At 64.2% G+C, this 15,311-nt stretch overlaps 1 protein-coding gene across 11 annotated transcripts in view; it reads right to left on the bottom strand.

Moving 5' to 3' along the window:
• Nucleotides 1–15,311, bottom strand: part of LOC122373712 (latrophilin Cirl-like) — a 52,558-nt gene that overhangs the window by 25,156 nt on the left and 12,091 nt on the right. For all 11 annotated transcript variants that reach the window (XM_043352039.1, XM_043352043.1, XM_043352035.1 and 8 more), the window contains exon 2: nucleotides 13,163–13,247. In XM_043352039.1, coding sequence (XP_043207974.1) covers nucleotides 13,163–13,244 — 82 coding nt within the window. In that variant the 5' untranslated portion in view covers nucleotides 13,245–13,247. The remainder of the gene's footprint in view (nucleotides 1–13,162; nucleotides 13,248–15,311) is intronic.

Genomic DNA, 15,311 nt, shown 5'->3' with positions numbered 1-15,311 from the left:
AAGGTCGGGGCAGGGCCTGTCGTGCGGCCGGGCCGTTGGCTGTTGGCCGGCGCTGCTGCGGCGGCCCGGCCGGTCAGCACGCCATGGCCGCATTACGGCGCGGCAGCCCGGCCCGGCCCGGTCGCTCGGCGGCGCTGCCCGACCCGATCGGGCAGTCGCCGCGCCCGATCGCCGGCAAAAAGGTGTCGCGGCCGGCCATTAGCGGCTGCCGTGCCAGCCGCGGTCATTACAGGCGGGACGGCGACTGCAGCGGCGGCCGTCGGCTAGCACCGCCGTGTCGGTGGTCGCCGCCGCCGACCGGTGCGGCCAGAGAGCGGGCCGCCGCACTCACAGCCCCGTGCGGTCGTTTCTCGTCCTCCCAATGGTGCCGTAAAAGTTGTTGATGTCGCTGCTGAATGGAAATATTGACCGGCAACCAGAGACGATGGAGCTTTTATGATTTTCAATCTCGTCTCGTAAAAGGTGTTTTGCAGTGTGGCTAAAAAGTGGAAGAGATAGCTTCTGCAGAAACCCGTAGCGCACCCATAACGGCTGAGCCGAGCGGGGCGCATCAGCTCCATAATAGCATATCAAATTGTCCCATTAGATACTGACACTTAAATGATTATTTCTAACACGTTTTTTGCCCCATAAACCGGCCTCAAGTGCCGGGAATAATACGGTCCATTTCCCGTGCAGATAACGCGTTATTGTAGGCCTCGTGCACCGACCAAGAAAAAGTGTGTGCTTCTTTTACCGTGTCGGGTCGAACGCGAAGGGGTGCCGGTGGGATCCGACCCCTGACGATAGCGGCCATCTATAATAGAGCGGCGGCGAATTGAGGCCGGGGCCACATAATACGGGGCCAGCGGCGCCCCAGTCGGCCGACGGAGGGTAATCTGCGGTTGCCGGTGCCGTCCCACGATCCGCGGGCCGCGGCGGGGAGCGGGCGGCCGCGCCGGGACCTTGGACGGCATTGTGCAGTGGAGACGGCGGGGGCGGCCGCGCTGACACACCGCTATAGACCGCCGCCTGTCGGACAGCGTTAGCCGCCAGTGGCCGCGACGCTGCACGCTCGAGCGCCGACGAGACGGCCGTCTCCGCCCCTGGCGTCGGAGCGACACCCTGTCACAACGCCGGCGCCGACGACGCATGACCGCCCGCGCCCCCGCCCCCGCCGCCCCTGCGACGGCAGGAATGTCACACTCGCGGGCCTCGCAAGACGCCGGCACTGACAGAGCCGCACGTGCGACGACATTCCGACAGGGTCACCGGCCGGGGACGGTAAGAGGCTGACACGCGACCCTCCACGGCTGGCCGGCTGCAGGAGCGCTGTAGGGGCCATCAGAGGCTCATCGGCCCCCGGCGTCGCCGCCATCAGTCATCAGGTCGCGACACGTTCATCTTTCGCCAGCGACAACAAAAGGCGGGGACGGGCCGCGTTGCCTCACCGTGCCTCTCCGTCCCCACGGAGCGACCTCGCCTCCGCCTCCGTCTCCGTCTGCGTCTCCTGACGTCTCTGTGTTGTCGACAGAGCGTGACGCCCCGCACACCTGACCTTCACCCTTAATTTACCATAAATCGTGGCCGATACTTCATTACGAGTTTTTGACTGGCGCTTCACACCTTTTGTCCATTTTTCATTCGGCGCGCCCGCTCGGGCCGTAGCTAACAGAAATGACCTTCTTCGCCGCATCTGGGCTGCCCAGGGGGTCGGACGGCGCCTCCTCTGCGCCTGTGGCTCGCCTGTCGAGCGCTTGTGGTCCGCCCATAGCGCCTGAAAAAGGCGACAGCCGCACGCGAGCCCCTTTGGTAAGCGGCGCCGGCAGGACCGTTTGCACTGGGGACATTTTTGGCCGCCCTGCCCACTAATTGGCCGCAGTCACGGTTCAGAACCAGGTGGGGTGTCGACGGGGGTGTCGGAACAAAGTGTCAGCTGTGTTTCAGCTGGAGTGTCAGCTGAAGTGTCAGCTGTGGGTGTCACCTAACTATTACACGTCCCGCCCTTGACAGCCGCAAAGTTGGCTCTGAGCCGGACACGGTCAGTCGCGTCGTTTCCGTTTGGGCGCGGCAGCTGCCAGCACCCGTTCGTCATCAGCCGTCAGACTGGACAAGAGACACGTCAGCGCCATATACCAATGACGTCACCACCCCAGTGACGTCACAGGTCGGTGACACGGCGGCCGGGCGGTGCGGAGCGGTAGCCAATTACCGCCGTCCTGCCAACCTGCCGCTGAGTTTTTGTCAGAGCGCCCGGCCGTTATGAGCGGAGAGCATGCGTTCACTAGAACACGCCCGAAGATAATTCTGTAGCGCCTAATTAAGATCGGCTTTACCGTGCGGTCGTGTCTGCCCGGCTCGCCGGGGCCGCCTCACTTCCACGGGGGGCGTACCTGGAACAAAAGGAGAGATTCGTTAACACACGGAAAACGGGTTAACTGCGCGTGAGAGACAAAGGTGAGGGCGGGTGGAGGCCCTCCTCCCGTGAGATAGGGTGGCAGAGACCCGACCCGGGGCCACGCTGAAGCAGATCGGCCCGTGTCACAACTATCGGCTGCCGAGACTGCGGGACCGCCGGCCGGCCGCCGACGGGTCGCCGCCGAGCCAACAGACCCGATCGACCGCCGATAGTTGGACAAAAACCCGGCCGACAGCGAAAGTGAATTACCGACAGGACCCCGGCGGTCACGTTCTCTGCACTGTCGCTCATCTCGAGCCGTCGTGTCCACCCTCATCTAACCAGGTAATTAGGGATAGGACGGGACACAAAACACACCATTCAAGCACGCCATTATGGGAATCGGTAATGCTCTCACAAATCCTCATAGCACGCTGCCAGGAAATAAGACCACTATTATGGCGGTATTTTTGTCGGTTTCCGTTAATGGAACTAGCCGGGGTATGTCACGACGAGCTGTGGAGAGAAACTAACCGGTCACCCACCGGCATCTGGCCGCCATTCCAATCATCTGGGTCTGCCGGCGCGCTCTGGGTCGTGTTTTTCTCTAATTCCAGCGATGTCAGTGGCCGGATGGCGGCGCGGCCGCCGGCTGATACCGGAATAATCGTCCCACAAACGAACGAGCCGTCCGTCGGTCCGTCGCTCGCCGCCGTCTGCTGCGTCGCGTTCGCCATCAGACGAGCGTCTCTCTGCCAACCGACGCTGTTCTGGCCAACATAAATCCGCGACAGGCTCGCCGGCGGCGCATTTTACTTTCTAGCAGCGGCGACAAATCAGCCGGAGAGCGAGCCGTCAGCGGGCGGCTGCGCGCCCCGGCCTCCACGACACATATAGAAAATTATGGACAAATTATCCGACGGGGCCACTCGCCAAATGCCGCCGCCGCGTCGTTCTCGTCCCGTCGTCGCGTCGTTCTCGTCTCGTGGCGACGGCGGCCGCGCGGCGCAGCTGTGCGCCGATGTGTCGTCGGTGTCGACAGTAATGGAGACAAAAGGCCGACGATGGCGACGCCGGCGCGGGTTGGCCGCCGCGCCGCCCCGCGACCGCGTGTTCCGACCGCGCCGGCCGCGCCCGGCCATCGCGGCGAAATACGAACGCCACTGCCGTCCGGCCGGGCACTTATCTCATTGTTATGCCGTGTGTTTTTCGGCAGAGTCTGGCGCGGCGGCGAGTGGCCGGCGCGCGCGGCTGAGATGCTATCTTCGGTCGCGCGGCGCTCGCACACCGCGCGGCGCCGCGCCACGGCGGCGCTGCCACCTTCGATAGCCATCAGAGCGGACTCAATAAAACGATAATGGGATAAGTGCGCGGCGACGACGACTGATGCCGCCGCATCCCGCGGTGCTGACTGGCAGGTATGGCAGCGGGCTGAGAGTGGGTGCGGGGCCGCTTTGTTTGAAATCCGTCCCGGTTCACGCCCGTCCGCGGTTCCACTTCACCCGGGCGCCGTGACCCGATGTCGGTGACCGGACGGGCCGGCGGTTCGGCTCGCGTGCGTCGCCGCCGTTGTCGGTGGAGGCGGGCGGTTTTAGTGTCGTCTCGGGTCGGCGGACGGCCTCCTCCCGAGGGCCGCCGACCTGCGCGCCACCTGTCGGCGGTGGCCGGGCGGTGGCCGCCCCCGCCCCCGCCCAGGTCGCGCCGCCACCGCCGCTGCCGGTTCTCACGGCCGCCGCGGGCGCCGCCGCCAGGCGCGACGCTCCGATCGCCGGATGAAGTCGCGGCCACACAATGGTGGCTGTTTTGATCGGCGATTCAGCAGGCTGTTGTGTCGGCGGATTCCTGAGAAAGCCCGGCCGCAGAGAATCGGTGATGGCGGCGACCTGCCTCGGGCGCCAGCGTCAGCCTGCCACCGACACATGATCGCCTTTTATGACCCGTGGAAGACAAACGGCCGGGCAATTTCTCCAGTATTTCTCTTTTACGATGTATTAATTCGATTGTTTCGACTGTAAATCCAAATGGAAGGGCCCGCATCCGCATGGCTGAATGACACAACATCGTATAACGAGTACGTGCCACAAGGAAACCGACTTGTGTAGTGGGTACACACGAACGGTGTCCGCCCTGCTACCAGCCCCAATTCTGGCATCTCTGACAAACACGCTCGGACGCGGAGGCCCGCCCACCGGTGGCGCATCTGTCGGAGCCACCCATGAAATCTGTCCTGATTAGACTTTCCTTTAGCGCACCTATCCATCAGCGGCGGCAGACGTGCCCGCCCCGGCCGGCGGCCGCTCCATCAGCGTCGATCGCCCCGCGCGCCGCACGGGAGCGACACACTGGAGCTGCGCGGACACACGCAGGGAGCAGGAGGTGAGGTGGTGCGACAACGCCACCCGCCCTTCGCACCCTTCGTAACCTACGTCCCTCCCCGGCCCTCCGCCCTACGCCCGGTGCCCCCGCCCGCCCTCTGCCGGTCAGGCTTTGTCTCGGTAGGTGATGAGCGACTTTTTGCGTAGTGATTGCGGCTGCGACCGTTCAATCGACACTGCCCAGTCCGTTCTCATGCTAATACCGATTGTTTGCCGCCCGGTGCGGCTGCACGCACCGTGATTGCCGCGATCTGTGACGAAATCGGCGCAGAGGTGCGTGGTCGGCACGAGCCAAATTTAGGGGCAACGGTTCTCCGCATCTCCACATCGCCACTGGCGGCAGGCCGCAAACACAACAAGCAAGCGAATCTCGACCCCAGCGTCTGAATCTCAACAGGCCGTTTGGTACCGACTACGAAACATCAGGGACAGTCCCGAGTCCGACTAAGTCGAGCCGGAGCGACTGTTCAGCGCAGCCCGTCGCCGGCAGCGGGTGCAATTTGACGTCGCCTCCGCCGTCGCTGGAGCGTGGGTCGTATTAGCGCCGGCCGCCGACGCTGCTGCTAATCCGTGCCAGCGGGGGCGTCCGGGCTGTGACCGGGGCCGGACAGAGACCCGGGCCGGGCCGACATGGTGCCCGCTAGACAGGCGCCATCCGCCTCTGAACGGTGACCTGCTCGGGGCCGGGCCGGGGCTGTTCGCCTGCAGTGAATGGGGACCGGCCGGACAGCCGACAGTTGTCTGACAGCCCGTCACTCGCGGCGAAGACGTGAACAAGCCCCGGCCCGCCTGCACGCCGCAACCAATGACTCCTTCTTTTCTTTTTACCGTCGGTATTAAATGTCAGAAGTGCAGTAAAAAATCCATGAAAGCTGATAGGCACTAACAAGGGGCACTGAAGCTGGGACAGTGCTGCCGGATCAACGCCGGTAGGGATGGACGGCCTGGTGAGGGCTGGGAGGACACCTGACCCACTCCGCCGCCACCGGGGAGGTCACTTTAGATCACCGGTCTGAACCACGGGACGCACCCAGTGGAACGTAGCGCCCCGCCCCGGCCGGTGAAATTACACACAGTGGTATACCGACGCGCCGGCCGAGGGAGCGGTAAAAAAGTCACCGATGCCACGGGCGGTCCTGCGTCGGGCCAGTCCAGACACCCGTCGAACATAAACAGCATCATCGCGCCAGGTATGCGACAGTTTATTAAGATGGATATGTCCGCGTCACTCATTTATGTATTGTTTTTATGGCGGTGCGGAGCGAGGCTTTGTTTCAAGCTCGCCTCTCGCGGCGGGTTGGCTAATTAAACGCCGTATAAGCCTGCAACAAACCTTTATGGAGGCGGGCCGCGGCGTGCACGGCTCAATACGGCAGTGGCGTGCCGGCTCGGCCGCCATTAACACTCTCATTTGCGGCCAGGTCCGACCGACTTTCTGCTTATCATTCGGCGAAGCCTCGGCGAGAGAACTGCGACCGTTTGGGACAGGGGTGGGAGAAACTGATCGAAAAACTGCGGGACGGATGGGACGACATTCATAACGGTGGGTTCACTTGGGCGACTATGGCGTTCTAGATGATGAACTCGGCACAGCTGTCCGTAGGGGAGAGATGAGGCTGGGTAAGAGAAGAAGAGAGGATGAGAGGATGAGGAGAGGAGAGGATCCGATTGATGCGGACCACACGGAGCAGCGCATCTGTCACCGCAGTAAACAGTCATTATTCAGCTGTGATGGGATGAATACGCGGGTGTCGTCGAATTAATCGGCTGTGTACTGTCAGCAGGGACTGATGGACAGGCAGGCAGGCCACCTGCATTCACAACAGCTCGGCAGAGGTCCGCCGACCGAGGAGACATCTGGCGGCCGGCTCTGAAAGGAGGCCAGCCAGGCAGCAGCCGACCGCTCCCCGCCGACACGCAGGGCGTTTTTCAGCGGCGCACGGCTGCGCCGTACAATGGGGACTCTGACGAGCCGCGATGAAGGCACTAATTACCCTCATACGCCAACAAAATAAAAAGGTGTGGCGTTCGGCCTTCGCCGCGAATCGAGTGCTTTTTCCGGGCGGCGATTGTTCCGTCGTCTTATCTCAGCATCTCCGCGGCTCTCGCATCATCTCACGAGAACCGTCCGGCTTAATCTTTACGACCCATCAACAAGCATCTCCGTTTTTACCTGCAACCAGATAGCCATCGGCAGGCACGAGCGAGCAGGAGAGACCCGGCTCGGTATTCGGTCGTCGCGTCTTCCCACAGGCCTGGACTGGCCGGCCGGAGACCCAGCGCGGACCGGACAGCTCGTTTGGACCCAGCGCGGACCCGGCTCGGGGCTCGCTCAGACGCGCCAGGCAAATAAACAGCGCCGGACAGGTATTCCTTTCACCGCTGCTGCCAGCCAAACACGCGTCGCGCCCGTCGCTGTCGCGTCGGCTCATATTTTCCGTCTGTCGCTGAACATGTGACAAAAACGACGACGAAGAAAAACGCCGACGCTCTGCCACTGGAAATATCGAGTCGGAAGTGAAGTCGGCGGCGCGGGGTCGCTGGGGGCTCGTGGATGCTGCTCGGGTCGTAAGCCGAACTGCGGAGGGCGGTTCAGATGAGGAAGTCTGTCGGCCCCCGGTCGGTAGCCGCCCCGCGCCTCCGCGACAAGGCGGTGGCCGGCGGCAGCGCCAAGCGATACCCCCTGATATGCAAACGAGAGGTGGTCGGTCGTTCATTGCACGGTGACAAGATAAAATAATTGAGCTGACAGCGGCAGGAGGGACTGCCGGCTCGGTTTTCAGCCGCGTGGGACGGCCTCCGCGCGGCCAAGGCCCTAAAACGCGCGGCGAGGTGCGGCGGACAGCGAGAGAGGAGGCAACTCCCAGTGTACTCCCTCCTCCTCGAATCCAGGACCGGACACATACCTCCCTCCAAAGCGGGGACGTATGAGTCAACAGCGCTCCGCTCTCACGGCTCTTTAGCATCTCGTTACTTGCTGATCGGATCACCGTCGCCACAGCGTCGTCCGCCGGCCGGATGACGAGTCGTCGTCACCTAATCACCAGGCGACACGGGCCGGCGTCCTCTGCAACAGCGTCCCCGCCGAGCGCGCCGCGTCCGCCGCAGAGAGCGCCACGTCCGCCGCAAACGCCACTCTCACGTTAGTCATGCGATGGCGGCGGCGATAGCGGCGGCGGACACAGAGCCGGTCACAGGGCAGCCGGTTCTCGCCCTGCCTGAGTTACCGACCTGCGGGGACACAGCGTCCCCACAGGCGAGACAGCCGTAAAAACGGCGTGCGCGCGCCGCCGGCACAGATAGGGTTACACCTTTTTCGGCATCGTGCACAGCGGAACGGTCCGGTCAGAGCCCGGTAAAAAGTGTACGGCCTCGGCGATTAATGTTCGCTGGAGGGGCGCCTCGCGCGGCCGGCGTACGGACACCCACCGACCCGGAGGGCCGTGGGACTGTGCCGCGGTGCCCGGACTCATACATCAGCTCACCGACGGACGGCCGACACAGACACGGGAACGGACATCGTCCCCGGTCGGCGGGTCTATCCGGCTGCCTGGGAGGGCCGGTCGTCGCACCCGGCCGATCCAGGACGCATTCTAGCACGTGCACGCCGTTCGTAATTGTCTGGTACTCTATATGGAGCTACAAGCCACAAACACATGTCGGCTGATGCGGCCGCGCTGGAGGACCGAGCCTGCCATCGCGGCCAGCCCGGTGCACAGTGAAAAATACCGGTCAGTATTAGGGCCATTACTGGCCGGGACGACTGGCATTGTAGTGCTGGAAGCCTCCAGTGCCTCCGGCAGTACCGACAAGAATTAGCCCGCATTAAAAAGGAGCTCCATTTTCCGTCTGGCCGATGAGGTGCGCCACAATGAGGATCATGTCATCACAAATAGTGCAAATCATCAATCTGCAGCGGCCGGAGCCGAAGGGCGATTTTGGTGCAGCTCGCTGCCGGCGCTGAGCCTTGCCGACAGCCACCGTTCGCGCCGGCTCGTTGCCATTTCGACAATTAGCAGTGACTGGATAGATTCTGAATAATTGCAACAACACCGGCCGGCGCGCACGATGTAACCGTTCGACATCCATCACCAGCGGGGTGTTGTGGTCAGCGCGGAGCTGAGTGGCCGCGCAACGACGTGCAGCCAGACTCGCCGAGCGAAATTAGCCGTGAAAAGCGCCGACGAGCAGCACAACAGCCGCGGCCTGCGCGACCGAGCACGCCAAATAAACAGCGCCAGCCGACCAAATTAAAACGGCGATTAAACGTCGCACGGCGCAGACAACGAAAACAGCGGGCCGTAGCATCATCTCGTAAACAGCGCCAGAGCTAGAGGCAGAAACATTTCTCGTTCCGCTTCACATTTTTCTACAATAACACGACCAAAAGTCAATACGCCATAAATCGCGTCACGCCGGGCGACATTTCGCCGGGCGACGCGGCGACGTCAACAAAAAATAACTCATCCTCGCGCCGGCTGGCGGCCGCCGCGCGCCGGGACGCGCTCTGTCTGCTCGGTACGATTAATGGCCAACCGGGACCGGGGCAGAAATGCAGCGCACAGGCGCCATTGTTGCGCGCTGCATAGGGCCGTCAGTGGTCGGCCCCCCGCCACCTCCCCGCCGGCCGTGAGCCGTGTGCGGGCTGTGGGTACTGGGCAGCGGACGGCCGGTGATAGCGCCTCACCGCTCGCTGCAGTCGCCACCGCCGCTGCTGCACCGACCAGCAGGAATGCCACCGCCGCCGCCCGGCCGCGCCATGTTAAATACATGCTGGCATGCATAACCTGCGCCCGAGCCGCCGCCGTGGGGTTGGCGAGGAGACAGCGGAGCACGCGGTCTACAGTGAGGCTACGTTCACATAGAGAGACAGGGCCGATAGGATGGGGAGCGGGCGGCAAAGGCGACCGGCCGTCACCCCATCACCGCCCGGCCCGCCGGCCAGCCGGCCGGGAAAATTACTCTATCGCACCATCTCGACCGGCGGCAGTGCCAAATAAGCGGCACTTGGGCGCTGATAAAACGCGACCGACCGTCACAACAGGGTCGGTTGGCGAGTGATGGGCGACCTTCCCAGCCGGCGGACGATCGCCGCGCGGTCCCGCTCTACCCGCCTCTCCGGGGCGCTGCCACTCTGCCCGAGCTCACCCAGAGGTGTGCCCGGCGAGGGCGCTACCCGGCGAGCGCGGTGGGCAACCAGACAACTCCGACAGCCGCCCGCCGGCCGCAATTTGCAACAACGAGCGGCCGGGGGGCGCCGGCTGTGAGTTGCGAGACGGCGAGGCCGGCGCGGCGCGGAGAGAGAGAGCGGCCGCGCCGCCGCAGAAACAGCCGGCCGTCAGCGGCCGCGGCCGCCGCGCTGAGTTGTGCGCCGCGCGCTGCAGCCTGCCAGCGGGCGGCGGCGAGCGGCCGCCCCACGGCTTACCGGAGGGCATCCGGGCTGTGTGTGGATCCGCCGCAGGTCCGGAGTCCGTCCCGACCATCGGACCACCGCAGGACAGTCACCTGCGCCGGTCGGTCACATCATCGCCCGGCGGCGAGTCGCTCGGGCGACACCTGCGCGACTGATGACTCGCCTGATGACTCTGCTGATGACCCCGGCTGACGACTCTGCCCGATGACTCGCGGGCCCGCCCCGGACGACAATGACTCCGTTAGTCGGCCGCCGGCGCTCTCCGGGTTTACGATCATGAGAGCAGCGGCGACCTTTGGCTGTTACGGTATTGTTTTTCCCGCCGTCGGCGGGCGGCGTCCTCAATGCGGCCGGATGGAGTCTTCCGTCGCCGGTGGCGGTCCGCGTCAGGTCAGATCAGGTCAGAACACCTACCGCGCCGGCCCGCCCGGCGGACCGCGGATGTGAGCTCTCTCCGAGCGGCCTCCGGGATCTCAGAACATCCCACTTGTCACACATGATCTTATACGGCCAATCTGGTCGGCTAAGTGCCGGTTCTCAGGGCAGGGCATCATTTCGTTGCCAGCTCTCGCAGCAGTTTGGCTCTCACCCTGTGCCCCGGGGCGAGCGATCTTCCTCTCGCAGGCTCGGGCAGCGGTTCCTCGCGCGCTCGGACGCCACATCGAGCCTCCTCGCCGGATTAGCCGCTCTCCGTTGCGAGTTTCAATAACGCGTTGAGTTCAGGCGTGAGACAGAAGTAATTTGCATAGCCGGAGGGTAGAGGCGATCGAAGCCGGCCCGGTATCCCGAGCGCACGGCCTCCCGGGCCGTGGGATAGTACCAGCTCCGCCAAATGACCTGGCCACTCGCCATAGCCGGCCGCATAATGCCAGTTGACATGAACGGTGCTTTTTGCCGGGTGTGGCAAAAAGCAATATAATGGCTTTAATATCCCGGCGAGTCGTCCATGTGGAAAAACGTGCCGGCCACTCGGCCGTGCCATCCATCGCAGCGGCCGTTTAATTAGAAGTTATTAATACGTGGCGCGTTTAATGCCAGCCGAGTATGTTCGTAAATACACCCTTTCGGATGTGTCGTGCTCGAGGAACATTCGTTGCCGGCCCGACAGGGGAAGCTTTGTACCGCGGCTGTATCGTCGAGCGGCTCCATTAATAATCCACACTTGATGGCACGCAACCGGGCTGGGCCGAGACGTGTATAGGTACGCAGCCACGCAGCTTCTATTTGGAGCTGCTGTATACGCAGCGTTAGAGACAGCGGCAGCCGCGGTCCACTCCGGACGTGTCTAGCGTGCTGCATTATTTCGACCGACGGAAGACTCTCCCATCGTAAAGCAAGGCAGGACACGGTGCTGGCTTCCACCAGCCGAACGGGGCGACCCTGCGGCGGGACCGGGCGCGGGCCAGGCCGCCTTTCCCAGCCGTCCCGGGCCGGATTCCAGGCCGCCGCATGCCCGCACGCCAGCCGGCGCTCATAAAACATGAGACACTTCACATTTCACGTGACAATTCGGGTCAGTGGTGGCCGGTAGCCGGCGGCGGCGCGGCCTCTGATGGCCACAGATGACTCGCTCGGTCTGACCAATGACCTCAGGTCACTCACGGCGACCCGTCCGACCGTCAAGCCACTCCGTGCTCCGCGCGGCACCGTTAAAACGGCACAATAACGCGGCGGCGCTCCGCGAGCCGAGCGGCTGCTGGAGCTGAAAAACTGCTCGCCGCGGCTATTTTCACGGCTCAGGCGCGGCGCGGCGGCACCCGGCCGTGTCGGTTCTACGAGCCGCCCCTCCGGCGACGGTATCCGACCCCACCGTGTCAAACAGCCCGACGGAGGGGCGGCCGAGGGTCCGCGACGGCGGCGGCGCAGGGGCGAGATTCTGTGACGTCGACCGCGCCGTGTGTCAAATCGATGGGAATAATTACGAGCGCGGAACGCAGCGACCGAAATAGTCGCACAAATGATGCCTTTGCGCCGATAATGCGTCACCACAGTCTGCGCTCTTGCTCGTGTAATAAGGCGTATTGGTGGGAGCCAGGAAAAACCGTCCACCGTATGGCTTCGGGAAATGGGATACGACCCCGGATAATTGTGAATGCAAACCTAATAGGATCCGGCGAATGAGTAGCGACCGCTCGCTGGCGCTGATTGTGTGGGGCATGGGGAGGCGGGGACGGCCATCGCCGCCCCACCGCTACCACCGGCGCCGCCGCAGGCCGAGCCGAGGTGCGCAGAGGTCGTCGGCGCCGACCGCAGGTCAGGACGCGCTAATTAATGTTGACGATTTCCTATCATTAGGCGTGGCGAGCGGCCGCCGGCGCGGCGATCGTGGTCGTTCGGCGGCGCCGGAGGTGCGGCTAACGGTGCCGGCCGGCCGGCGATCCGGCGAGCGGGCGGCACCGGGCGCAGCCGGCCGGCCGACCGACCACATTGAGACGTGGAGCTGGCCGTCCGGGCGGCGATCGGCGCGGCTGCCACCGAGTCGCGCCGGCTGTAATAAATGGACCGTAATGGCTGCCGTGAGCCCCGGTCGGCCCGAGCGCCGCCGCCGGCGCACAAAAACGATCCCAAATCGGTACGGCAGCAGCTTCCGTGCCGACCCCGACCGGCCCCAGAGGACGGTCAGTCCACTGAGGATTATCCACCCCGATACAGAGCACGGTGGCCGTCCGTGTCCCGTCCGCCCCGCCCTCACGCTCCCCGCTGCTCCCAGACCACCGTACTCGCAGTCGCCCGTCCGACCAACCCACCGCCTCCACGGAAACATGAGCTATGTATGAGGGTGGCCGGGCGCGCGGGAGACCGATCGACAGCGTCGGGGGAGACTGGCCCACGCCGCGCCGACAGCGCTGTAAACACGCACAAAAACGGCCGCCCTGTTGCGCTCATTGCGGTATCCCGTGCAGCATCTGTCCTTGGGCAGCCGATGACCGGTCGGGCGGTGGGCGGGCCGGACGTAGCGCGCCGCGCGCGGCCCCGCCGAGGGCGAGCCCAACTCACCTGCGTGTGTTGATGACAGATGAAGTAGAAGAAGGCACAAGGCCGACGTTAGCCAACGCATCGCGCCGACTCGTCTCGGCATCGTCTGTAACAGAGAGACAAAACGATTATTAGCATCCATAAAACACGAAAAATCACCCTCAGCGTCGACGCCAAACTCGTGTCGACACGACCCGTTGTGTAAAGCCGACGGAGCCGACTCTCATAGTTCACGGGTTCATCTCCTCAGGGTCAGCTTTCTAGTCGAGTAATTTACGGCGGTGCTGCGCCGTCTAATGGATATTTTGCTCCACGTCTACGATTCGAAAATGTTAATTAAATGGAGTAATACGGGGTTAATGGGTCGCTTTGCCTGTTGAATCAATTGTGTGTCGAACGCGGCGCGGAGAGGGCGGTTCCGACGGCCGGGCGCCGCGGGCACACGGGCCAGTTTCACCCACATATGGTGCCGCGGCGGCGGCGGATGGAGAGCAGCCATCGGACGGCGGCGAACAATAGAGGGCCGCCAGACGCCGCGGTGTCGGCACACACACGCCACCACCGAGTATCGGAAACCGCCTAATCTCGCGCCACCAGCCGTTTATGAAAACGGCAAACACTCGCCCGGACGGCGGCCGAGGAGCGGCGGCGGCGGCGGCAGCCGAGATGTTTATACAGTGCGGAAGGTGCGTCGGCGCCAGATGTGGCCGCCTGATACGGCGCCGCCGCCGCTGCCGAGTTATTTCCTTCCCAGTGGCACCAGACGCCTCCGAGAGCAGTAGCAGACGGCCGAGGGAGGCGCGACGGTAGCTGCGGAAATCCGGCCCGGCGGCAGCCGCCACAGACGGATGGCGGGGGCGGGGGCGGGGGCGGCCGGCGCTGCCGCCGCACGATAAGGAGCGCCTGTTTGTCAGAGGGCGGCGGCAGCCTTCACCCTCGCCCGCGTCACTGGCGTCACCCGTCACCCGTCACGGGCGTCACGCGTAGTGACGCGCGGGGCGACGGAGCGAGCAGTGACCCCGCCACGAGGGCGTCATGCAGCTTTCAGATGGGTAATTGGCCGCTAATGACAGCCCGAGGTGCGACAATCACGGCCCCTGGCCCGCCGCAAATACACACCGCCACCAAAACAAAATCACCGCGCCGCGCCGCCGGCACCGCCCGACCGAGGCCATTGTGGCGCAGCAGCCGTCATTGTGGCGAGACGGCGGCATTTGCGGCGCGGTGACGATAGTTGTGTCCTGCGGCGGGCTGACAGGACAGGACAGTCACCAGAGGTTGGGTCTGGCACAGTAGAGGCAGCGGCACCTGGCATGGCACCCACCCGTCCCGGCCCCATCCGCCCGCCGGCCGGCCGGGGTCCGCCGGCGCGCGGGGAGCCACTGGGAAAATATCAGAAAATACCGGCAGCGATCGATCATGGTTGGCAGCCGGGGCGGCGGGGTGACGGCGCGGCCCGACCGGCTGTCGACCCCGCTGGCCGCCAGTGACGGCCGGCGCCACAACAGCCTCTGCCCGCGCCGACACGACACTCTCCGGCCGGCGCACAAAGACCGGGGTGGACGGCTCTGAGGGAGCGGACCGGGTGGACAGCCGGCCGTGTTGGCACCTCGTGAGGACGGCACGGGGACCGCCCCGCCCGCCGCCCGCCGCTCGGCTACCCGGGGCGCCGCGATAGGTGGTAAAACAGCGCATTCCCGCATACATCCCCGGGATCGATGGGACGCGCAGGTATGCTGAAATGCGGAGCGTGACTTCTCGTGAATGAACGCAGCTCGAGCGGCCCGGTTTGCCCGACTCCGCTCCTGACTCGGCAGAGAGCCGACACAGGTCGTGGCGTGCGGCAAAACCACCTTCGTCGCCGGCCGCGTTCAACCGAACCTCGATTTTCCGATCGTGCCCGGTCCCTGTTGACTGGCTGAGCACGTTTCGCCGATGGAGCCAATCAGCCACTGAAGAGTTCTCAATCGGCGAGCGACCCGACCGCTGAGCGGAGAACCATCCTCCCCTCCTCCGCGCCGGCCGGGCTGTTTGCGTCAATATCATCCGGCCGGAGAAAGCCAAAACGGCACGGGACGTCACAATCGTGATGGAGCGGCCACCTTTCGGTGCGTGGGAGCGTCGATTTCAATTAGCGTCGTCGGGCCCGACGCGCAGGCCGGGCGATGGA

The sequence above is a fragment of the Amphibalanus amphitrite genome, unplaced genomic scaffold (assembly GCF_019059575.1).
Source record: "Amphibalanus amphitrite isolate SeventyFive unplaced genomic scaffold, NRLGWU_Aamphi_draft 001540F_arrow, whole genome shotgun sequence".
Lineage (NCBI taxonomy): Eukaryota > Metazoa > Arthropoda > Thecostraca > Balanomorpha > Balanidae > Amphibalanus > Amphibalanus amphitrite.
This window is presented reverse-complemented; position numbering and strand designations above follow the sequence as displayed.